This window comes from Mesoplodon bidens (assembly GCF_964165515.1).
Source record: "Mesoplodon bidens genome assembly, chromosome: 5".
Taxonomy (NCBI): domain Eukaryota; kingdom Metazoa; phylum Chordata; class Mammalia; order Artiodactyla; family Ziphiidae; genus Mesoplodon; species Mesoplodon bidens.
This window is the reverse complement of record NC_138161.1, coordinates 72452552-72476656: the sequence shown is the minus strand read 5'-3', so window position 1 is coordinate 72476656 and position 24105 is coordinate 72452552. Positions and strand designations below refer to the sequence as shown.

Here is a 24105-nt window from a genome sequence, read left to right as displayed (position 1 = left end):
AACATTGTGTGCTCTACAACCTGATGCCCTGGACTTGGGACTAGGTACCGATGACATCAAGAATCAGGCGCCCAGGAAGGCCACTCAGGTGGTGGCAGTGGCAGCAAGATGGAGTTCCCGGGGCTGGTGATGTCAGCAGGGAGGTTGTCCCTGTTCTGGTCCTCCTGAAATTCCTGGTGACTCTGTGACCCACCCACTAAGTTTGTAATAAATTCCTTCTGGGCTTCACTCAGCCAAGTCTTATTTTGTTGCTTGGAACCAAGAAACCTGGCAGACAACAGGAACATAAGTACACAAGTATTATGGTCTCTAGAGTGAGATAGCTTGTGTGGGCCTGGGGGAATCAGAGAAAAGCAAGACATAGAAAAAACATCCAGAGGGAGGAAAAACATACAGATTCTTCTTTAGTAGAGACTCAGTCCATTTTAGATACAGCAAATACCAGGATATGTTATCATAAGGCAGAATATTTAAAAATTAATGGAATCTACCTGGTACTTTCCCTACAAGGACCACACGCTGTTCTACATCTCAGCCAATTGCGACTCACTTCTGCAACTTTCATAGCAAATAGACCAGCCAAATGCCAAGCTCAGTCGATACCACGTAATGAGGTGACGTCCTCCTGCCTGTGACTGTTGTCCACCAGCCCCACGCCTGCAATCTAGAACAGCATAGATCTCATGTTTACCTCTGAATACATCCCAGCTCTTCAGATGTTTAAAGAATCTTTAGTTCAGTTAAGGTAGTAGCTGTCAAACTTCAGTGTGTGGTGGAAACCTCCCCAGGACGTTGTTTACATGTGGATTCTGAGGCCAGAAAGTTTGACCCGGTAGGTCTCAGTTGGGACCTAGGAGCCCTGGGTGATTCTGCTATAAGTGGTTTGTGACTTCTATTTATTAAGCCCCCACTGTATGCCCAGTTTGGACCAGGGGCTGGAGCAAAAACAAATAGGAATATACATTTTTCCAAAGAAGATACACAAATGGCCAATAAAGCATATGAAAAAATACTCGACATCATTAGCCATCAAAGATATGCAAATCAAAACCACAATGAGAGATAACTTCATATCCACTAGGATGGCTAGAATAAAAGTGTCCTTGAGGATGTGGAGAAATTGTAAACCTCATACACTGCTGATGGGAATGTAAAATGGTGCAACCACTTTGCAAACCAATCTGCCCGCTCCTCAAAATGTTAAACATAGAATCACCACATGACCCAGCAATTCTACTCCTAGAATATGTTTTCCAAAAGAAAAAACATCTCCACACCAAAACTAGTACACGAATGTTTATAGCAGCATTATTCATAATAGCCAAAAAGTAGAACTAATCTAAATGTCCATCAACTGACAAATGGGTAAACAAAATGTGGTCTATCCATACAATGGAAAACTATTTAGCCATAAAAAGGAATGAAGTACCAAAACAACATGGATGAACCTTGAAAACATTAGTGAAAGAAACCAGTCACAAAATACCACATGTCTTATGATTCCATGTATATGAAATGTCCAGAATAGGCAAATCCATATAGACAGAAATCACTGATCAGTGGTGGCCAGGAACCATGCGGCGTGGGGATGGGAGTGACTGCTAATGGTGAAGGGTTTCTTTGGGGATTGAATTAGTTTTCAAGGGCTGCTGTAACAATATATTACAGACTGGGTGGCTTAAACAATAGAAATGTATCTCTCACAGTTCTAGAGGCTGGAAGTCCAAGGTTGAGGTGCTAGTGGGATTGGTTTCTTCCTAGACCTCCCTCCTTGGCTTATAGATGGCAACCTCCTCATTGTCTTCATGTGGACTTTCCTCTGCGTGCTACTGTAGCATGCTCCTGGTGTCTCTCTCTTTCTCTCTTCTTATAAGGACACTGGTCATATTGGATTAGGGCCCCACCCTAATGGCCTCATTTTAGCTTGATCATCTCTTTAAAGAACTTCTGAGGTATTGGGAGTTGGGACTTCAACCTGTGAATTTTGGTGGGGGGCATGCATAATTCAGTCCATAAGAGGGATGATGAAAGTGTTCTGAAACTACACAGTGATAGTTTCAAACCTCTGAGAGTATACTAAAAACTAGTGAACTGTACACTTCAAAAGAATAGATTTTATGGTACCTGACTTATATCTCAATAAAGCTGTGAGGAAGGAAAAATAAAAACAAAATTGGACACGGCTCTTGCCTTTAAAGAGCTTACAGGCCAAGCAGGCCAACCAGGTTGTAAATAGGCACTTTCAACCACTTGCAGGACCTGCTAGACACTGGTGCACTTACCCTATTTTTATAGGGTGGAGAAGACATTGCAGAAGGGCGTGTAGGAGCCAAGTCTTACAGGACAAATATGAATCTGCCAGAAAAATGGTAAAGAGAGGGTGTCCCAGGCAAAGGAAATAGCATGGAACCCTGGCATATACAGGGACTGTATGATGTAGTTATCTTACTCTAATTTCTCAATATTATCAATATTTCAACTGCTGCTTGGAGGTTACATTAGTCCTGAAGTAGAAAGAGCCTTGGCCTTAAAGTCAGATTCCCCTCTGTTCGTATCTCAGTCTCTCCACATACTTTGGACAGTAACCTAAACTCTCAGTTTTCTCATCTGTAAAATGGGGAAAGTAATAACTACTCTGTATGGTTATAAGTATTAAATGAATGACACAGGAAATATCCCTAGCACATTCTCATAAGTTACTGCTCAAAATATATTAGCTCTGTTCCCTCTCATTCCTCTATTCCTTGGGTAACCTGATTTAAGAACCCTGAACATTGTAACTGTCATTCTTTAGTGACAATATACCCCTTGAAATGAGGTTCCCAGGCCTGAACACAAGGGGCTGGATGGAACCAAGTATATTGATGCTAAAACCTTTCATACATTTCAAAATGATCTTAGAGTCTCAGGACCTCTTTTAGTGGTCCCATCATATTACGGTCTCGTATTGAACTTTGGGGGGCAACTACTCTCCTCCCCACACACTACCATCAGAATGTTTATAGATGAGATAGTCTACTCTTCAGCCACATTTCACTCATCTTTGATTTGCGGATTTGATTTTCCCACCTGTGACTGGCGAACTTCAGGTTTAGCCTTGCAAGTCCAACCTGGGTGGTTTCCAGATCACATTTCAGCTTCTTTCATCACTTTGGAAAACTGACTCAGCCTGTGTCTATTGATGATGCTGCCTGGCTTTGCATCTTCTGCAAACTTGGTAAATATGTCTTTTGGGATCTTCATCTTAGTCATTAGTAAAATGTTGGTGAAGATATCGTTAGGGGTGGAACCGAGGGCATTACAAGAGGGCGTACCTGCAAAATGGCCTGAGACCCAAGACTCCAGGATGTTTGGGTTGCTTGTTCAGCCGGCCATGGGTCCACATGGAGACTGCACCTCTCCCATGTTAAAGGATGCCACAAGACTCTTCTCATTGACAGCTGTTAACATGACTTCATCAGATGGGCAGGAATCATGATATCCGATGACTAATTGCTTCTCTCTGATCGTCCAATCAAATAACCCTCTAACAGAAAGGAATTAGGTTAATTTAGTATGGCTTGTTCTCTGTAAGCCCACGTAAGCCTCTATTGGCCACTGCTTCATGTTCTAAATGCTTACAAGCTGTCTGTTTGTCAGTTTTTGACTTGGCCAGAGATTGGTGTCAGGCTTACTGCTCTACAATTTCTGAAAGACACTTTTCCTGAAAATCAGAACAGTACTTTTTTGGTAGGGGGAGGCAGGAGAGCACCTCTCCCTTTTTTCCTGATTATTCAGATTATCAACCTTGGTGCAGAGAATGTATCTTCAAGTTGTGTTCTTGGCATGCAGCTCACCTGGGTCTGACTCCATAAACTCAGAAGGCAGGATCCCAGGGTGGTGAGGGGCCCAGAGTTCAGAAGTCGGGGATGGTCTCAGTTTCATTATTACCAGGTGTGGTCCCTCAATCAACTATGTGCCTTTAAGAGAGGGTCTTAGCCTGTCTGTATCTCAGTCTCTTCATTTCAAAAATGAGGATTGTAACAATCTCTTAGCACAGTGGATGTGGTGCCAAGTAACTGCTCCTCATACGGCACCTGCTGTTGTCACAGTTAACACCAGTGTCACTGTTTTAGTGGCTGGATGTTTTCTCAGGATTGGCTCATATCTTGGTTTTGGTTCTCTTTTTAGGATATTCATTTCATCCCTTTAAGGTACATGACACTTTCTGATAGCTTGTTATGCTTTGTCTCTGCGCTCCCTCTGGATTGCAAAGCCTGCATGGGCAGAGGCTGTGCTTTGGACAAGGAGAGTGTCTTGCACAGCTCAGGTGCTCTGTACACAGGTACCGAGTTTAGAGACTAGAATTGAGGTAAGAGTTGAGAAGCTTTCCTCATAAGTTCAACATCAAAGTGTTGTTGTAAGTTGGAATTCTGTTTCTGAATGAGTTCTATTTAAAAGAATTACTGATGTCTCCTTGGGGACACCTCCACTGCTATGTGACTAACGTGAAAACTGCTTTATGTCACAAAGGATCCAGAGATTGAGATCCCCCCTAGTAATAGGCAAGACTTACATCTATGATATAACCACCAATGACAGCAACAATAGTAATAGTGATAATCATCATCATACATTCCAAGGAGTTGGGAATTGAATTTGAAGCTCAACCATAGCAACAAGTTTTGGCCAGTACATCTGTGTTCTTCTTTTCCTCGTTCTTATTTCCACCTACCCTTGCTGGTCTCAGTTTTCTATTTTATTATATAAGTTATGTCAAATCCTCTGTGGAATGAGGCTGAGTACAAATCCATTCAAGTAGTAAACTATGTAGCAGGACATGTTCTGAGGGTCAGTGGGCAGCTGTACTTTATCACTTCTGGGAACAGAACAAGTGGTAACCCACACAAACCACAGTTTTTAGGACGTGAGCCCAAAGTGTAAGGGTGATTTTCCTCATGGTGTTTTAACCCTGACTGGAGTTTCTGGGTCCTGTGGGTGTTGGCTGCAGAGTCTCAGGAGGGCATGTGGTCGAGTCTCACAGCCTCTCTGGCTTCTAGTGGCCTTATCTGGAAAGTGAGGGGCTGGGCCAGCAGCGGGTCCCAAACCTTTGCTGCCAGAGGAGATCTCATGTTTCCTGTAGTGGGAGGGGCACACAGGCCCTCTTGCTCGGGCTGCTTTTCAAAGCCCCCTCCAACCCCCCAGCCTCTCGAGAGCGCTGGGGCCCTTCAGCATTCGCAACGCCAGCAGCCCTCTGACCCCTCCCCACTCCCAAGCTCGCTATTCAAAGTGTGCTCCCTGGACTAGCCACTCAGGGCGCTGCCTGGGACCTAGTTAGAGATGTGTCTTGGGCCCACCCTGGACTGTATTGGGATAGATCCCTGTGATTTGTGTGCACAGCGCAATTTGAGAAGGACTGCTCTCAGATGCCGTGTCCTCCTTTGAGGCTTCCTCAGATATCACACTTTATGAGTCTAACAGTTCTTCTTCCTTTCATTATATGAACATGAAAACACTTTGATTTATCCTCAAATAAGTTCCAGACTCTCCTGAAACAGTGCTGGCGGAAAACCGCGCTCAAGACTCTTTTGCAGTGTCCTTTGCTCAGCGTGGTTTCCCAAGGAGCTGGCCTCCCTGCCGAGCTCCTGCAGACTCCGTGGGCAAGTGGGACAGCCCGGCACAGTCACCGCTGGGAGAAGCAGCAGCCGTGATGTTTGCAGAGCACTTGGCTTAGCCAGGCTCCCCTCAGCCTCCGACTCTGGGAAGTGAAGCCTTGTGTGATCAGAGGCAGGCCAGCCCCGTGTCCCCCATCCCTTCCTCCCCTTACACAGCCCACTGACTTTTTCGTGTGTGACAAATCATTGACTAAACCCATAAGCTGTCATTCAGGGAAACTGGATCCTTCCTACTAGTAGATTCTAATTTGAGCTCTGTCAGTAGGTTAAGCCCTGGCTTTCTGGTCATAAAAACAGATTTGTTTCGGCCTCAGCACAAGTCAGCAAAAATATAAGACCCAGAATCTGTTGCTTAAACCCTCTAATGGGAGTATGCTAATCCAGAGCTTCGATTCCCTCCCTTTCTATCTCAAAGTTAAATACAGTAACAACTGCTTTGTGCTATAGTGAAAGAGAGAGTTGTAGCTCAAATCCCTATGTTATAATTACTGTGATGATGAAATAGAGACTGAAATCTGGAAATACAAACCTTTTTCCATTTTGGCTGTCTTCATGTTAACTTGAGGCCAACCAACACCTGCTACAGATAAGATCAGGAGACCTTATTTCACTGAAACCCTAGATTATTTTTGTTTTATTTTTGGAGCACCAACTTTCTTCTTGCCTGGATCTTAATTTAATTTTACTTTACACAGGGTTTATCCTTTGTTGGCTTTACCTAGTCAGGGAAATGGAGCTAATCAGATTTTGTTGCTTTTTAAAACTCAATTTGTTCCCGTCTTGATTTCATGGTAGACTTTGCATCACATCTGATTATCTCATTGCAATCCGCAATTCTAGGTTTTTTCTGTAATGTTCAAAATAAAAACCTGACATGAATTATGTATCAGAATTTTTCATTTTGCATATTAATCTAACAGTAATTGCAAATTTGGAGCATAGAACAGTCATAACAAGAGCTAACCTATTATCTATGGTAAATTATTCTTTCACATCCTTACTGACATTGTCATGCCCCTTAACTTCCTTGCTGACACAAACAGGACCTTGGTTTGCTCTAAGCTCAGTACCTTTCAAAGTGTGATAGAGTGAATGAGTGATTGATTGCATTGAATCTTATGTTATCGATATTTTTGTTCTCAAGGCATGTTACTGCATTGTTGAACAATTTTGAATCAAGTGAGTTTTGCACAATTCAGCTTTTTGAAAACTGGCCCTCACACACACACAGTCACACCTGCAGGGATGTGGTACCCAGGACAACCTCAGAAATGTAATCTAATGCTAGGAAAGGTAAGTCCTCGGAAACATTGTCTTCCCCTTCTGTGTGGTCTCATTCCAAACCTCCATATCTGAGGCTCTGTAACTGGCACAAACTCTTGATTATCGGTAAGATTTTCCATAGCACTCAAATGATAATTAATAAAAACGACATAGCTTCACCAGTGCCTCATCAGGAGCAAGACTGTTATTCTAGTCATTTCATTTTCTCTTCTTTGATGCTAAGGAGGGATGAGTAGAGCAGGTGACGGGTGTTTTTGTTCTTTGAAAAATGGTTTGAAAAATGAGAAAGTTTTGGGCTGTCTTAGCTGCTAGACACTGCAGATCCTATACACAAATGAAAGAGGGGCAACTGTTAAACTTTGAGACGGAATTCTGTTCTTTGGAGTTGTGGTCTGTTTCCTCCTTCAAGAGGTGAATGGCGGCTCTGCTGTAACTTCTCTATGACCTTGGATACATTAGTCAGTCCTGGACACTATAAAACTCTTAGAAGAAAACATAGGCAGGACACTCTCTGACATAAATCGCAGCAATATATATATATATATTTTTTTGCGGTAGGCGGGCCTCTCACTGTTGTGGCTCTGGATGCGCAGGCTCAGCGGCCATCACGGGCCCAGCTGCTCTGCGGCATGTGGGATCTTCCCGGACCGGGGCACGAACCCGTGTCCCCTGCATCGGCAGGTGGACTCTCAACCACTGTGCCACCAGGGAAGCCCAGCAATATATTTTTTGATCCACCTCCCAAAGTAATGACAATAAAAACAAAAATAAACAAATGGGGCCTAATTAAACTTAAAAGCTTTTGAACAGCAAAGGAAACCATAAACAAAGTGAAAAGACACCCCACAGAATGAGAGGAAATATTTGCAAACAAAGCGACCGACTCGGGATTAATCTCAAAAATATTCAAACAGCTCATGCAGCTATCTCAATATCAAAAAAACAAACAACCCAATCTAAAAATGGATGGAAGATCTAAATAGACATTTCACCAAAGAAGACATACAGATGGCCAAAAAGCACATGAAAAGATGCTCAACATCACTAATTATTAGAGAAATGCAAATCAAAACTACAATGAGGTGTCACCTCACACCAGTCAGAATGGCCATCATCAAAAGAAATCTACAAACAATAAATTCTGGAAAAGGTGTGGAGAAAAGGGAACCCTCCTACACTGTTGGTGAGAATGTAAATTGGTTCAATCATTATGGAGAACAGTATGGAGGTTCCTTAAAAAACTAAATATAGAACTACCATAGATCTGGCAATCCCACTCCTGGGCACATATCCGGAGAAAACCATAATTCGAAACACGCACCCCAGTGTTCACTGCAGCAGTATTTACAATAGCCAAGACATGGAAGCAATCCAAATGTCCATCGACAGAGGAGTGGATAAGAAGATGTGGTACATATATACAGTGGAATATTACTCAGCCATAAAAGAGAATGAAATAATGCCATTTGCAGCAACATGGATGGACCTAGAGATTGTCATACTGAGTGAAGTAAGTCAGAGAAAGACAAATACCATATGATATCGCTTATATGTGGAATCTAAAAAAAATGGTACAAATGAATTTATCTACAAAACAGAAATAGAGTTACAGATGTAGAATACAAACTTATGGTTACAGGGGGTAAGTGGGGGAGGGATAAATTGGGAGATTGAGATTGACATGTACACACTACTATATATAAATTAGGTAGCTAATAAGGACCTACTGTCTAGCACAGGGAACTCTGCTCAATACTCTGTAATGACCTATATGGGAAAAGAATCTAGAAAAGAATGTATAGATGTATATGTATAACTGATTCACTTTACTGTACAACTGAAACTAACACAACATTGTAAATCAGCTATACTGCAATAAAATTTTTTTTTAAATGACAGCCAAAAAAAATTACTCAATCCTGAGGACCTTAATAGGTTGGGCTGCTTTGATGGATCTACTCTTGAGGGTCTTGTCTAGCTTTAAAATTCTATAAATACATAAAATCCATCCCAAGACTGGGGAAGAGGTTGAGCGAGGGGACAGGATTAGAAACTGGGCAGCTTTGTGCTTCTCATGGGCCAGGTCATCCAGTGGGAGTTATCATCTCTGAGATGTTAGGAAACCTGTGAGCAGAACCATTTTCCAGGATGAAATTTCTCTGTCTATGCAAGTGTCACTGTCAGCTCCCATGGATAAGTCACTTCCGGATAAGGGCCATTCCAGCAAGGATGTTGGAAGCAGTTTTTATAAACTTTCATTTTCTGATGGATGCCCAGCATGTAGGCTGATGTGCTTCCACAAGGGGAAGAATCACACATAGGGGTTGTGTCTCTCACCACCTGTAACCACAGTGCTTGGTGGGGTGTTAATTTTGATCATGTAATAGTCAATAAACGTTGATGGTGCATCCACTGTGTGCTAAGACTTGTGCTAGACACCGAGGATACAGAAAGGAACAAAATGTAATTGCTCTCAGTCTGGGGATGGAGACCAAGAAATAAATATGGAAAGACACAATGGTCAGAGTTCTTATGGTGAAGGTAGTGAAGGAGCTGAATTTTGAATGGTGATGAGTGTGCAAGCTTGGTTCCATTCAGACATACTGCCAGGTGCTGGGAATCCCACAGTGAATGGACTGAGCTGGCTCTGGGTGCCTGCAGGCCAGTACGGGACCTCCTATGTGAATAGACATCACAGGGGGCAATGGGAGCCTGGAGGAGGGGCCCCTATCCTACCCCTGAGGGGTCAAGAGAGACTTCTCTTGGATGGAGGCTTCTCACAAGGCTGCCATGTGAATAAACATCACCTCCAGTTCTTGGAACTTTGTTTTACCTTCTAAAAATTATAATGATCAACCTTGTGCCTCTAATACCTAATGACCTCATCCTTAATTTCTTAAGTTTGAAGCTTCAGACTATGTAAAACAAAGTAATTACTTATACTAACATTTTTTTTCTATCTCCAGAGAATTACAGAAAAACGTATATTTATTATTATTTATTAAAGTATGTTTTCTTAATTGGGGGGGGGAGCAGGAGAGGAGAGAGACCAAATCTTTTAGAAATTCTTTTTTTCTTGGTCATTTTCATCTCAATATATTTTTTTTAAAGAAAACAGTTTTAATCTTACAGTACAGTACCTTGAAAAGTACAGTAGTACACAGTACAACAGCTGGCATACGGGGGCTGGTATCAAGTGAACAGGCAAGAAGCGTTACTGACTGAAGGAGGGAGAAGGGGTGGGAAGTATTTTTTTATTGTATATTTTGTCTTATTTTTGATTGCTGTATTAACTGTGCCCTTTACTTCCCTCTTTTCCTCGTTGTCCCTCATTTTAGAAACCTCCTGTTTGCTATCACAACTCCAATATTTCTGCCCAAGGGAAGGAAGGAAACAGCGGTGGAATTTTAATCTTTCTGAATCCTGATACTTTTTGATAACTGCTAAAATTTTTGACACATGAGAATTTTGAATCAACGAATAAAATGGTTTTCAAATTATTTAAAGAAATCCCATGTTATCTTATTTTCCAGATTCACTAACAACAAATAATTTCTAGTTCTTTATTCAAATAGTTTTTTCTCACTATACATCCATTTTTGTATAGTTCATTGTAGTTTACTTTGTCATAATTTTTTGAAGATTCATATTAATGTCCAAGTAGAAAAGAACCAAGTTATCTTTTCCAGTTTAAAATAGGAGACTTAGCACTTTCTAAGGAAATAAGACATAGCCCCTGTTCTCAAGGGGCTTATCTCTGTTCTAATCTTTATGTACTGCACAGCTAAACCTAACTCCCTTCCTTTGGGTTTTCACAGCCTGAAGCACATACAAATGTGTGGAGTGTTCACCACATCCTCCACCTCTGCTTCTAATCTCTTCTTTAAAAGCCTCCTCTTTCTTCTTGTAGCAAAGTGTTGGTATCAGGATATCTTTGGCCACCAAGCTGGCTTAAACGATAAGAAAGACTCATCTCCCTAACAAAAAGTCCAGAGGGAGAGCAGATCCCCGTGATGAAGTCGTCAGGGGTCTTGGTGCCTTCCCGTCACCCAGCCTGTCGTCTCAGGACAGTTCCTTCAGGACGCCAGCTGGCTTCCGAGGTCAAAGGAGTCACAGGCGAGTGATAGCGTTGCAGAGACAGAGGAAGGGGACTCTCCTCCTATGCTTCCCTTTTTTATCAGTGAGGAGCATCTTTCCTAGAAAACCATCATGAGCCCTCCCCACATCTCCCAGGCCAGAATTACACCACATGTCTAGACTGATCACTGGCAAGGGGACTAGGATTACACATGGTGGGCTTAGATCAGTTATGATTCACCCCAGGGTCTGGGGAGAGGGGGAGACAGCCACCCTCTCTTAAAATAATTAAGCCACAATATTTAATGACTGTGCTCGTCTGTATAAATAAGAAAGACAGAACTGCCTGACCACTTGTCTGGAGGTGTGTGGGAGAAGGAGGGTGGGGGAAGAGCCCTCACTTGTTCTCAGGGGAACTGGAGTTGGCTGCGTTACATCCCTGGTGGTAAAGAGAACTTTCCAAGGCTGTGGAAAGGAGCTCCAGGAAGCTGCTCACCGTGAATGGAACCCACTCATTTTTTTGGCTGAAAGGAGAGGAAAGGGCAGTTTGTTCTCAGTGAGCTCTCAGGAGACAGTCCCAGCAGCTTTGGTAGAGGCTGTGACTTAGACACAGGGAGGAGATGGCTGCCTGGCCGTGAGGGCACAGATACCCAGGCTGCCCTCTGTTACCCCCCACCCCAACCTGACCAATTCACACTCACTCATGGATTCCTGGACTCGGCTGTGGAGTCTCTGTCAAGCCCTGGGAGGAGAGCTTTGCACAGCAGAGCAGTTAGACACTTTGTGTCTTCTCTGTCACCTCCAGGGAGCCCCCCTGGGAAAGGGCTGGTTGGGGTCTGTCCTGAAGCCAGTTCTGTTCTTGCACTGACACCAGAGATTCCCTGCAGAGAACCTCCACTGAGCGCCAGCACCGTTTCCAGCCTTGAGACGTGTGTTCAAGCCATTTCTGTTTTTTAAGTTTATACAGATGGGAAGAGTCATTGAATTTACATGATTATTAGATACTTTTTATTCAGGCAATATTTATTTATCTTCAAAACTCCTGCTCCTGAAATTTCTGTTTACTCTTTTCTGTTCCTTAAAAATAAAAGGCAACCTGCCTAATTTGTTATGGTACCGGCATTGAAACACTGCATGGAACTTGTTACCACAAATGAAAATATAATCTGAACAGGAGCCAGGAATAACATATTTGCCAAACAAAAATGTCTGAAATACTTCTACTGTTATTTGTTCTTCGTTTTTTATCTGTATTATTAGTTATTTTTGCTTATTATCTGTACATAATACTCCCATATGCTGCTAATGTGTTTGTAAATGAAGTCTCCAGAAGCATAGGAGATGGAATTTATCTATAGGTTGTAACTGATTTGCAGTTTCATTATTCAGTGTTACAGACACTGTGTCTCAGAATCACTATATCCTAGCTATCTTTAGGAGTAAAGGTAAAATAGAGCAGAATTTAAAGTGGAGAAAAATTGCCTTTATTTTCATCCCTGTGGCAGATGGTGTTGGGACCCCACCCATGTCCCCTGGCCAATTAGCATTTCCTGTTCGTGGACCCAGCCTCCACCTGTGGTAGGGGCAGTTCTGCCTGAGGCCTCCCTGGCCTCTGTGCTCCAGTGGGGCAGAGAGTGGGGAAGTTGATACTCCCAGGAGCAGCCTGAGTCAGTGGATGAGGGAGTCAGTCCCCGCCCCTCGGGCAGAGGAGCCCAGAGGTGTGTTCTATGCCTGTCCCTAGGGTTCCTCCACAGTTAAACCCCAGTTGCCCACAGTGGTAACTGGCTTGATAACAGGCCCTTGAATGGCTCCCCTCCCTTCACCTCACTTTCCTACCCCTCTTCTTACTGCCCAAATTGATCACCTGCCTCAAATCCTGTCTCAGCGTTTGCTTCCTGGGGACCCCAAACTGAGGGAGTCCTCTAGAACAGAGCATGGCTCGATACATTATCTTTTACAATGTAGTTATATATAGCTCAAATGCTTTTTTCTGATTAAAAATTGGGATAGATAAATGGCGGGGAGCAGGGGGGGATGCGGGGGGTGGAAGGAAGGAAGGAGTGTTTTGTGAACCTGCCAGGTTTTTAGATATTTTAAGAAACACCCCTCCCTGTAACATTTTCATTCTTCGTTCCGTAATGTATACTGTGGTTGTGTGTGTGTCTGTGCATGAGTTACTCTAAAGAAGGATATATAGATATTGAAATTCTCAAGCAGTTTTCTTTTTTTGAAAAGTCACCTGCTTATTAACTTTCATAGCCTATTCAGGTAATGCAAATATAGCTGTCCCTCTACTGGCTATTAGTTTATACAGGGCAAATTGTAAAGAATGATAAATTCATTCCTTTTGCTACTTGGAATCCACCTGGGGAGAAGACAATTCAGCTTACTACAAAGTAGTTTCCGTGTGCAAAAGTGAATGTCCTGGGGCTCTAGTCTATAGATTTTACGTTTTTTCTCTTCTCAAAGGAGAGCTAGGGGTCCTCACCCCATCCCCAGCTCTATTATTGCATTTATCGTGAAGTTGTTCAACTATTTTTTTACTTGTTGGCCTTCCCCATGAGACTGAGCTTTCTTGGAGGGCAGAAGTTTTATCTTTTTCATCTTTCTATCCCCAGAACATGATACTGTGTTTGGCATACCCAAGGCAGTCAGTAGATGGTGAAATAACAGAAATGTAGAACTTTCGATGTGAAGGTATTTGGCAGTGGCTACCTGGCACCTTGTGTGGAGTCTGAAGTCAGGCTCAGCAGAAGGATTTTGCTCCTTAGTTGCTGGTGTCTGCCATGGGCACCTGAGGCTTGCTGTCCCTGCACTGTATGGTGATGTCATCTGAGCTCCGTCTGTGTCCAAAAACTGCAACATGCCTGTGATCAGGGGTGGAGAGGAAAAGATCAGATGAATCAGAGTTTTTACCCTGAAACAAGCTGGGATCAGGGATTTAATTGTTAAAAACAAAGGCAGCTCATAGATTATGGCATATGATGATGATCCATAAAATAATATTATCCTTTTCTCTGGCCACAGACATTAAAAATGTTTCTGATTTGCTGAAAGAAGGAAAAACAACTGAAAGAAAATAAAATTCCATCTGTAGTATACCCTCCACTAACACCTACAATGTTTTTTCAGCTACTCCTTTAGGTACCTTTAGTTCCCGGCTTTCCCATCTTTTATTAATGTGCCACTTTTTGGAACAAATATCACTGCCATTTTTTCATGTCCCTTTACGTTTTAAAGTTATATATCATATTAAAGGGGATTAAGTAACTTTTAAAAGGATGTTTTTCCACTCTCATGATACTTCTACCCATAAAAGGCCCTAAATCCCTCAGAAGATCCTAAGTTTTAAGACTCAAATAAATGAATAAAAATTAACCTAAATGAGTCAAATTTTTGGAGGTTCAGTTTTCATTATCCCAAAGTGAGTGCTTCATGGGAACACCTCACAGTGCTCTGTGAAGCATAATCGCGTGTGTCAGGGCTCTAGACGCAGATATGAGTAACCACCCTCTGCACGGTTGAGGCAGAAGGGGATTTATTCTGCACACAGGGGGCTCTCACAGCGGCGGGAGGCTGCGGGGAAGGGAGGCTAGATTTCCAGGAATGTCAGCCCGGAATTGGCCCACTGCCACTGCCCCCAGGCCCACGCTCTTTCTTAGGACACCTGTATTAGCGAAGGGAGGTCCTGTGCCTGCCCTGTCCCTCCACACAGCTCACACCCAAGGCAAGGTCCCGGCTTGGTCCAGCTGACTGGCAGAACCCAGGTCCCACACTGGCACCCCAACTCAAGGCAGGTGGGAGATGAGGAATTGTCTGTCTGTTTGATTTTATCTAGGGAAGGCAGGACCCACAGCCCAGGGGTCTACTACAGTGCAGGGAGGCTGTCGAAAGACACTGGGCAGCCACAAATGACAGATTTCTGCTATGATACTGTCTCATGAAAATAGCAGGCAAATCGTCTAAACTGGCCTCTAGTGTTAAAAAAATGTGTAGCAAAAAGATGTGAAGGAGGGGCCTCCCTGGTGGCGCAGTGGTTGGGAGTCCGCCTGCCGGTGCAGGGGATGCGGGTTCGTGCCCCAGTCCGGGAGGATCCCATGTGCCGCGGAGCGGCTGGGCCCGTGAGCCGTGGCCGCTGGGCCTGCGCGTCCGGAGCTTGTGCTCCGCAACGGGAGAGGCCGCGACGGGGAGAGGCCCGCGTACCGCAAAAAAAAAAAAAAAAAAAAAAGATGTGAAGGAAGTACACAAAATTGTTACTGCTGGTGATCTCTGTAGTGGATTGTGGACTATGTTTTGTTTTCAAATTTTTCTGTAATAAAACTATATTTCCTTGTAAATTAGAAAAAATGAGAGCTGACCATTTAAGAAAGGATTAGTTAAAATAATTGCAGCCTTGCTAGATGGATGAAAACTCTTACCTTGAAAGTCCTGAGCAGACTTAATAATCTGTTAAACAGGTGAATACTGAATTTTTTACAAAGCAAAAAGTATTACTGTCTTATTTAAGCTGCAGTTAAAATCTGTTTCCTGTGGATTTGCCCTCAGTGGGTGCAGTAGCTGCTGATCAAATTAGAGAGTCACGGCAGCTTAAATCAGGAGGGCCTCAGACATCAATTACCCTAACTTTGTAGCACCCAGCTCGATTTGAAGTTTTAGAAAATACAAACATAGTCCCATACACACATTTATGCACACTGATCTGCTTACTATCTGTCTTCCTCAGGAGTCCCAAGGGCAGGGATGACGAATTCTCAGAGCCCACTACACCACTACACACACAGCAGTCCTCACTGAGATTCCAGAACTCTTAGACCCCTTGGTTTACTTGCCCCTTGAAGACCTTTCTTTCACTCCTACCCCTTGCTGGACACAAGGAAATGTGAGGTGCCTGTTTTGGAAATATAACAGGGCTTCTGCTCTGGGGCTCTTCTCCCCATCTGGGAGTTCTGTCCCCCAGGACACAGCCTGGGGAACATGAACTATTTCCCAGGGTTCAGCAGTGCCTAATGTTCTTGCCTCCCCTGCAGCTGGTCCCGAGGGTCTCTCTCACGTTGGGCAGGGAGGACACTCATGCCCCTGGTCAGGTGCTCCTTCAGATCTTTTCTCTTTGGCCTTGGTCTCTCCTTTGGAAAATCAAAAGCCAGGGATTTGACTCATATTCTCTGTAGTTTGTGATGTCATCTTTTTCCTGAGGCAGCCTATGCTGCTTGTTCAATTTGAAATATGTGAAAGACTACAGGGAAATTTGGGGAAAATAACCCTGAACTTCTCAAAGATATCATCTCCTCCATTTGTATGGAAGGTGGACCAATTTGAAGGGAATGAAATTAGCTATAGTTATCCCAAATTTCCAGTCACTCTCCAAAGTTTGTCAGTTCACTACTGATTCTAGAAAGAAACATGTCACTTGGGAAAGACAACAGAAAGTTTGAAAAATGAGTGAGTGCCTGTTTTTGCAGCTGCTAAAAAGTTTCTCCTGAACAGCTGAAGTTCTGATAAAATAAATATCTTTCCTGTTACTTAGGAGAGGGTGACAGGCTGAGTGTCACTGAGCCAGGGGCAAGCTTCCTTGACTTGGTCAGTTTCTGTGCTCTGCTCGGCTGATAAGGCTCTCACATTATGTGACACGCCATGAGAGTTTCCTCTATCAGTTTTAGGTAAGGAAGGTGGAATATCTCCGCATCTGCCGGAGGTGATTATATTAGATATCACCTGTCTTGATAGCCCTACCTTCATCTGCTAAGCTGTGAGCAAATGAGATTTTATGCCTTATCATCAGGCTGCCAGACGGGGCTCAGGTAACTATATGTAAAATCTCATGCCCTGTTGCACAATAGTTGATGTTTGTAAGAAAAAATAAGTATCTTAAAGCTTTTGATAGCATTTGTTCCTTCACAGCAAGAGAATATTGCAAGTTTGAGTGAGGCTTTATATCCCTGTGCTGTATAAATTAACCACTGTGACTTTTACAACTGCACGTTGGCTGGGGCACAGTAAGTACTGGAAAAGTACCATGAATATGTCATTTGGCTTACGGCTTTATCATTTTTAGAAGTTACAGGAAAACAACCGCATCTGTCATTTCAAGCTCCTTTATTATACCAAACAGTTTGAGACGCCACTCTTAATAACATGAGGTCATTTTAAACCAAATTCTTGCTAGAACAGTCTCTCTGTAGAACACGTTACCAAGCAAGAATTTCTCCAGAATCCACTCCATTATCAAGTAGGGGCCTGGTAGGACGTTCAAGACCTAACAAAACAATTGTGATGATCCCTGTCCAGTGTTATTGGGGCTGGTCCTTGGTTACATAAGGGAACAATTTTAAAATGAAATGACATAACTAAAACGTTTATAGCCACTTAAAACATATCGTTGTACATTTTCTCTCATTTTTGTTGTGCAGCCAACATCTGATGTCCTCTGATGAGAGGTCGCTTCATCTTTTCTTGCATAAACTTACCCATGTTAAGTTGATTAAGTTTTCCAAGTTTACCTTCTTTAAAGTAGAATGAGAATTTAGCAATCTCAGTTCAGAATGCTAGATTTTTACATTTTTAAACCAACGTTTTAGAACTGTCTTATCAATTACTTCTTTAACAGCATTTTTTTTTTTTTGCAACTTGTCATTATTAAGCTTTGTGGTAAGCGTTTGACTTAGTTTTTCTAGCAGAGACAACACTCACTCACCCTACAACCATTTGTCATATTTAAGTCACAGATTTACAATACTGGGCACGAGTGGCATAAACAGGTTTGGGAATAGATGCTATGACTTGGGTAAACACCTCAACTGGAAGGTGGTCCAGAGAGCACCTGCTGGCCACCGCGTCCCCAACACAAAGGTGGCCATTGGCATCTATTAGAAAGGACTGCAGAGCTCTGGTTAATCTAGGATTTGGTTAAAGGGCCTTTAATTAAGAGAGCTTCTACTATAAATACATTTTCATTAATATGCATAGGTAGTTAATCTTAAATAACATTACTGCAAAATGTCTTCTAGTACAGGTCCTGCAGAACTTAATGAACAGCTAAGGCTCACTTATAATCAGTGGAATCTGTCGGCATACATAATTGGTGCTCTAAAGTGCTTTTCCTGGCAATCTGTTTACACCGTGGCACTGTAATTGGTTTGGTCATCAGTCTGTTTCTTTCCGTAGATGGGAAGAGATAATGTTTTGGTCCACTCCTCATTAGTTATCACAATTTTTAAATTAATAATTTGGAGATGTAATGAGCTCTTGTTCCATTTATACATGCTTGAATACCTCTGTCAATGTTTTTAGATTTTTTTCTTCTCCTAAATACTGGTAGCAATAAAGTATGATATGCCAAGGATAGTTTTAAAAAGAAAATAAGTAGATATTGATTCTGCTGATATTAAGTTGATAGATTTGGAAAATTTTAGAGCTGAGAGACAGAGAGAAGCATGTGTATTTATACACACATGCAGAGGCAGAGAGAGAGTCAGAGAGGAAAAGAGAGTCAAAAAGAAAATAAGACAGATGCAGAGAGACAGAGTGACAGATTTTTAAATTATATTATATTCACACACATACATATATATATATATAGAGAGAGAGAGAGAGAGACAGAGAGAGAGACAGAGAGAGACAGAGAGATACCAAGATAGGAATAGTGAGAGAAATAGAAAAGCAGACAGAAACAGGAAAACAGATAAGTAGAGACAGAAAACACACACAGAGACAGAAAAAGACAGAAACAGAGACACCTAGAGGCTGAGGAAGAGCCGCTTCAGCCACGCCACTCAAGATTAGCCCTGTCTCTGCCCCGTATGACCAAACTAGGGCCACAGGTGTGGAGGGCACTGCCAGGACAGAGGCAGACCCAGGGTGCCCAGGAGTCACTGGTGATAGCAGGCCTCTGAATAGGTCACAGCCTGGGCATTAATTAGATGGTCCTGTACCACTGTTCACATCTATTAAACATGTTTTTTAGTTCTAATTTTTTTTTTTTTTTTGGCTGCAGAAAGGTCCTGAAGGAAATCTCTACTAGAGAACTCAATCCAAATGAGACTGTGCAGGCCACTTTGGAGGCCCAGCTCCTTTCCAAGCTGGACCATCCAGCCATTGTCAAGTTCCATGCGAACTTTGTGGAGCAAGATAATTTCTTCATTATCACAGAGTACTGTGAGGTGAGACTCTCCTTCTCTTTTTGAAATCTTAATAAAAATATATTTCATAGGGCTTCCCTGGTGGCACAGTGGTTAAGAATCCGCCTGCCAATGCAGGGGACATGGATTCGAGCCCTGGTCCGGGAAGATCCCACATGCCCCGGAGCAACTAAGCCCGTGCGCCACAACTACTGAGCCCGCGTGCCACAACTACTGAAGCCTGTGTGCCTAGATCCTGTGCTCCACAACAAGAGAAGCCACCACAATGAGAAGCCTGCACACTGCAACCAAGAGTAGCCCCCACTCGCCACAACTAGAGAAAGCCCGCGTGCAGCAACGAAGACCCAATGCAGCCAAAGATAAAAAATATATATATATATATTTCATAGTAAAAAGCTGTCTATAAAGAGACATCTCAGAAGTTTAATTAGCTAACCACAAGGTGAACTATAAATACCTGTGATGTTGTGTCTTGCTGCTAAGAGTGATCATCCCTATGTAATTGACAAACGTGTTTCTGATGAAGGGTTTCTCTTTCTTGGAAAACTCAGAGTAAATGTATTTTAAGGAGGAAGTGCTGCAGAAAAACAATCCAGCATGTTTATTTTTGGTATGTGTGTGTGTGTGGGTGCATTCTTCAAGCCTACGACAATGATTCGATTATTAGATGGACATTTAAATGCTGTAACAGAGGCCTGGACAGAGCAGAGGGACACCTCCTGAGTCCTGGGTTCTAGCTCTGTGGTTCATTTTCCCCAATGGAAACTTGGAAATGGGAATATGGCTCATTTTCCCCATGAAAATCCTTCATATTAAATGATTTGTGATTTATGGCTTCAGGTATTTGCAGTTTTCCCTGCCATTCCATGTTCTCCCCAAGTGATAATAGCTGTGCATTTTACTGAGCCCAAGTGAACATGAAGCTTCTGAGAAAGGTGCCGGGTGGAGGGGGCTTGGGGCTGACAAGGTGCAGCATATGTGGGTCTGGGCGGTCACTCCTGAGAGGATAGGGAGAGGGGAGTTACAGGGCTTGGGTCAGAAAGAGAATACCCAAACATGCCCTTGCTCAGACAGTATCTCCCAGACCATTCTGAGAGCTAGTGTTAGCCAAATGTACCTTGGGAGAATCTGGTTCTATTCATACTTTAGAATTTATTCAGTTCATCACCTGGGTGTTGCTGGGGCCCAAGAGAAAATGATGCTGGGAAGAAAGAAGATGCTCTTTAGAGGGGAGGCAGGCCTGTTTGGGTCAGAGGGTGCTAGGTGTCTGAGGTGCGGAAAAGAAGAGGAAGGAGGGGAAACAAATCAGAAGGAGTAAAGATAGCAACAAAAACCAGCCTCGCTGTGCTTTACGTGGTAGCTGATGTGTCATCCAAAATGAAACCAGTAGCAAAGTTAGAATATCTGAAAATTTGATATCATCCAGGTCTTGGCTGTTCCCCTTCAGGACAGTATCCCTGGCACAGCCTTGGTGGGAGTTTCCCCATCCAGTCTTGCCCCTCCTCTGCTTGAAGGAGAAGTGGGGGGAAAACAGAAAAAGAACCAGGACATTTGGGTGTTTACTTCTCCTTCATCCAACAGATTTTTAAGAAAATCAGTAAAATGATGAGCATGGGTAAGAACAGCTGCTCTGGCAAATATGTCACTGATCTGTGCAAAACCCAGGGATTTACAAATATAACTACACTATGATCCTACAGCTATAACTTAATCATTTTCTTCTTTTTGCCCCATTCAGTTAATAAACTCTTATGTGGGAAGCAACTGACTCCTATTGCTTATGCCTATTACTGCTACCTCTGCTGCTGCTCTCGGCACGCTGGATTTTCCAAAGAGACTCTCACGATCTTAAAATATTTTTCACTGTAGTGAGGACTGTCCAGTGGAACTTTGTGTGATGATGGTAATACTCTATATTTGTGCTGTCCAATATGGTAGCTGCTAGTCACATATGACCCTTTAGCACCTGATGAAATACGGCTAGTATGGTTGAGGAGCTGGATGTTAAACTTTATTTAATTTTAACTACTTTAAACGTAAATAACCATGTGTAGCTGGTGGCTACCATATTGAACAGAGCTAGATGATAAGCTATAACTTTCTCTCCTTATATTAATTTTTAATTATTAATTTTCATGTAATTTTAATCTACTAGAAAAGTTACAGAACACAGTGAACTCCCATATACACGTTGCCCAGATTTACCCATTGTTATTTTTTCACATTTGCTTTATTATTCTATTTATTATTTTTATCTATCATCTATCTACCTATTTTTTCCTGAACCACTTGAGAGTAAATCACAGACATGATGCCCCTTTGTCCTAAATCCTCCTGTGAGTGTTTTCTAAGGCCAAGGACATTTTCTTAACATAACTACAGTACGAAGATCAAAATCAGGAAATTAACATCGATGCAATGCTGGTATGTAATCCAGTGGTTCTCAGTGCGTGATCCCAGACCAGCAGCATCAGCATCATTTGGGATCCTTACTTAGAGATACAGATTGTTAGCTTCCACCACAGCCACAGTGAATTAGAAATTCTGGGGGTGGGATCTGGCTGTGTTTTTACAAGCCCACCATGTGAGGCTGAAGCACACTGCAGTTTGAGAACCACGTATCTAATCCACAATTCACACTCAAATTGAGCCCATTGGTCCCAGTTATGTCTTTAGAAAGGACGTTTCTATAAGAATGTCTTTTTCTCACGCAGGATCCAATCCAGGATCATCTGCATTACTTTTTTTTTTTTTTTTTTACAACTTTATTGGAGTATAATTGCTTCACAGTGGTGTATTAGTTTCTGCTTTAAAACAAAGTGAATCAGCTATACATATACATTTGTTCCCATATCCCTTCCCTCTTTCGTCTCCCTCCCTCCCACCCTCCCTATCCCACGCCTCCAGGCAGTCACAAAGCACCGGGCTGATCTCCCTGTGCTATGCTGCATTACTTTTTAAATGCTGGCGGTTTCCAAGGGCTGAACTGCTCCTCCCACCCCGGGGCGTTGCCATGGTGACGGCTGCTGGCCGGGGAGCAGCTGCTGGGCTTCCCTGTTCCACCTGCTGAGCTGTCAGGCAGGACGCGCTTCCCTGAGGAATGACATGTGTGGGTCGCTAGTTCTCCTTGCTAACCGAGATATTTCTCATCTTCATGAGCTTAACTCACACAAACCTGGCATTATCCTCTTCTTATTGAGGTAAAATAATAATATTGGAAATGGCAGATGGCCAGACTTGCACCTCACAGAAAAATGTTATCACCATTGAAATAGCTGGTTTTTTTAATCCCCAAGTTTCTTCTGTAATTTAATTTGGGGCTTTGCAAGATTGAAATACACACATATAAATGCATTCATGAGGCCTCTATGTCCACCACCCAACCCTTTGGACACATCACATCAGATTATGAGTGTAAAAAGCAAATTACCCAATTCTCACAACTTCTTGTCAAGATCTAACCAAATCTCTGATGGGGAATAGTACCCAAACTACCAAAGTGACAGAATGTTTCAGGTATTGGTACCTTCCATTCTCCTCCAGCCAGGGAAATGGGGCAACTTGCTGTCCCCTGTCCCTCCTCCACAGTTTCCCACCTCTTCATCTGTGCCCTTTCAGAATGTCCTTCCTCCTGGCTCCATGTTTTCAGTTCCCACCCATCCTCCCAGGCCCGCTGAAAAGTCACCCACTCTACAAAGATTCCTATAATCTCCTGGCTGGAAATCACTCTTCACCTGATCCCCGACTCTCATCACATTTCAACTTGGTGACACACAGCACATTATACATAGTATCATCCATCTCAGATCAGACTCTCAGCGTGTGGGATTGATCTTTTTCTGATTCATTTTTGTATCGCATCATGAACCCATGTAATGAGCCACAAAAATGTTAGTACTCAGGAAATTTCTTTTGTTTTGACAAATTCTTTACCACTTGCTTCCAGCTGCCTCTCACCTTATTTCTGTCAAATGCTGATGGTAAAATTTTGGATCCTTCTATCTGTCATATATGTTGAAAGCACTTTGTCAGAAAGCAGGGAAGGTTGGACTTGTCTGTTTCCTGCACTGTGATATTAACATAGCTAAATAAAAATTATATCAATATAGGGCTTCCCTGGTGGCGCAGTGGTTGAGAGTCCGCCTGCCGATGCAGGGGACACGGGTTCGTGCCCTGGTCTGGGAAGATCCCACATGCCGCGGAGCGGCTGGGCCCGTGAGCCATGGCCGCTGAGCCTGTGCATCCGGAGCCTGTGCTCCGCAACGGGAGAGGCCACAACAGTGAGAGGCCCGTGTACCGCAAAAAAAAAAAAAAAATATATATATATATATATCAATATAGTTGTAGTGCTTAACCTTGGCTGCACACTGGAATCACCTGAAAAGCTTTCAAAACTAATGAGGGCTGAGGCCCTCCTTCAGAAAGTCTGATTTAATTGGTCTGGGGAATGACCCAGGCATCAGGATTTTTGAAAGCTCTCCAGGTGATTCTAATGGGCAGCCAGGGCCGAGAACTGCAAAAAAAGGGAGAATGGCCAGTGTGGAAACAGAAAAATATAGTCATAGAAGAAAACCATGTCAGTGTTTATGGAGCACTGAGCAAAGATGAGGCTCAGCTGAGAACATGGGAGTCTGGCTGGCTCTGCTGGTGGGTGTGGTTTTCTGCTCAGGCCACCAGCTGGGTGCTGTTATTCATGAAAATTACCTGCCTTGTTCTCCAGGCTCCCTGAGCAACCTTCTATCCTGTCTCTCCTCAAACTTTCATGCCCTGATTTTAGCATTTTTCCAGTGGTAGTTGCCTGGAGCAGTTTTTACTGTGATATTTGCCTAATGGTGATTATGTATTTCCCTCATTCTTTCTACATTTACTAATTAGGGTTCTCCTGTTAGAAAGAGCTATTCCACTATTCCTTCTCCTCCATTGATGTCTTTATTCAATTATTTATATCAGTATGG

At 42.9% G+C, this 24105-nt stretch overlaps 1 protein-coding gene across 1 annotated transcript in view; it reads left to right on the top strand.

Annotated features, from left to right (window-relative positions):
- NEK11 (NIMA related kinase 11) overlaps positions 1-24105 on the top strand; it is a gene marked incomplete at its 3' end in the record, with an annotated part of 289656 nt that overhangs the window by 23700 nt on the left and 241851 nt on the right. Inside the window, 1 exon segment of the mRNA XM_081235786.1 lies at positions 19006-19171. Within this exon segment, the coding sequence (XP_081091912.1) occupies positions 19006-19171 (166 nt within the window).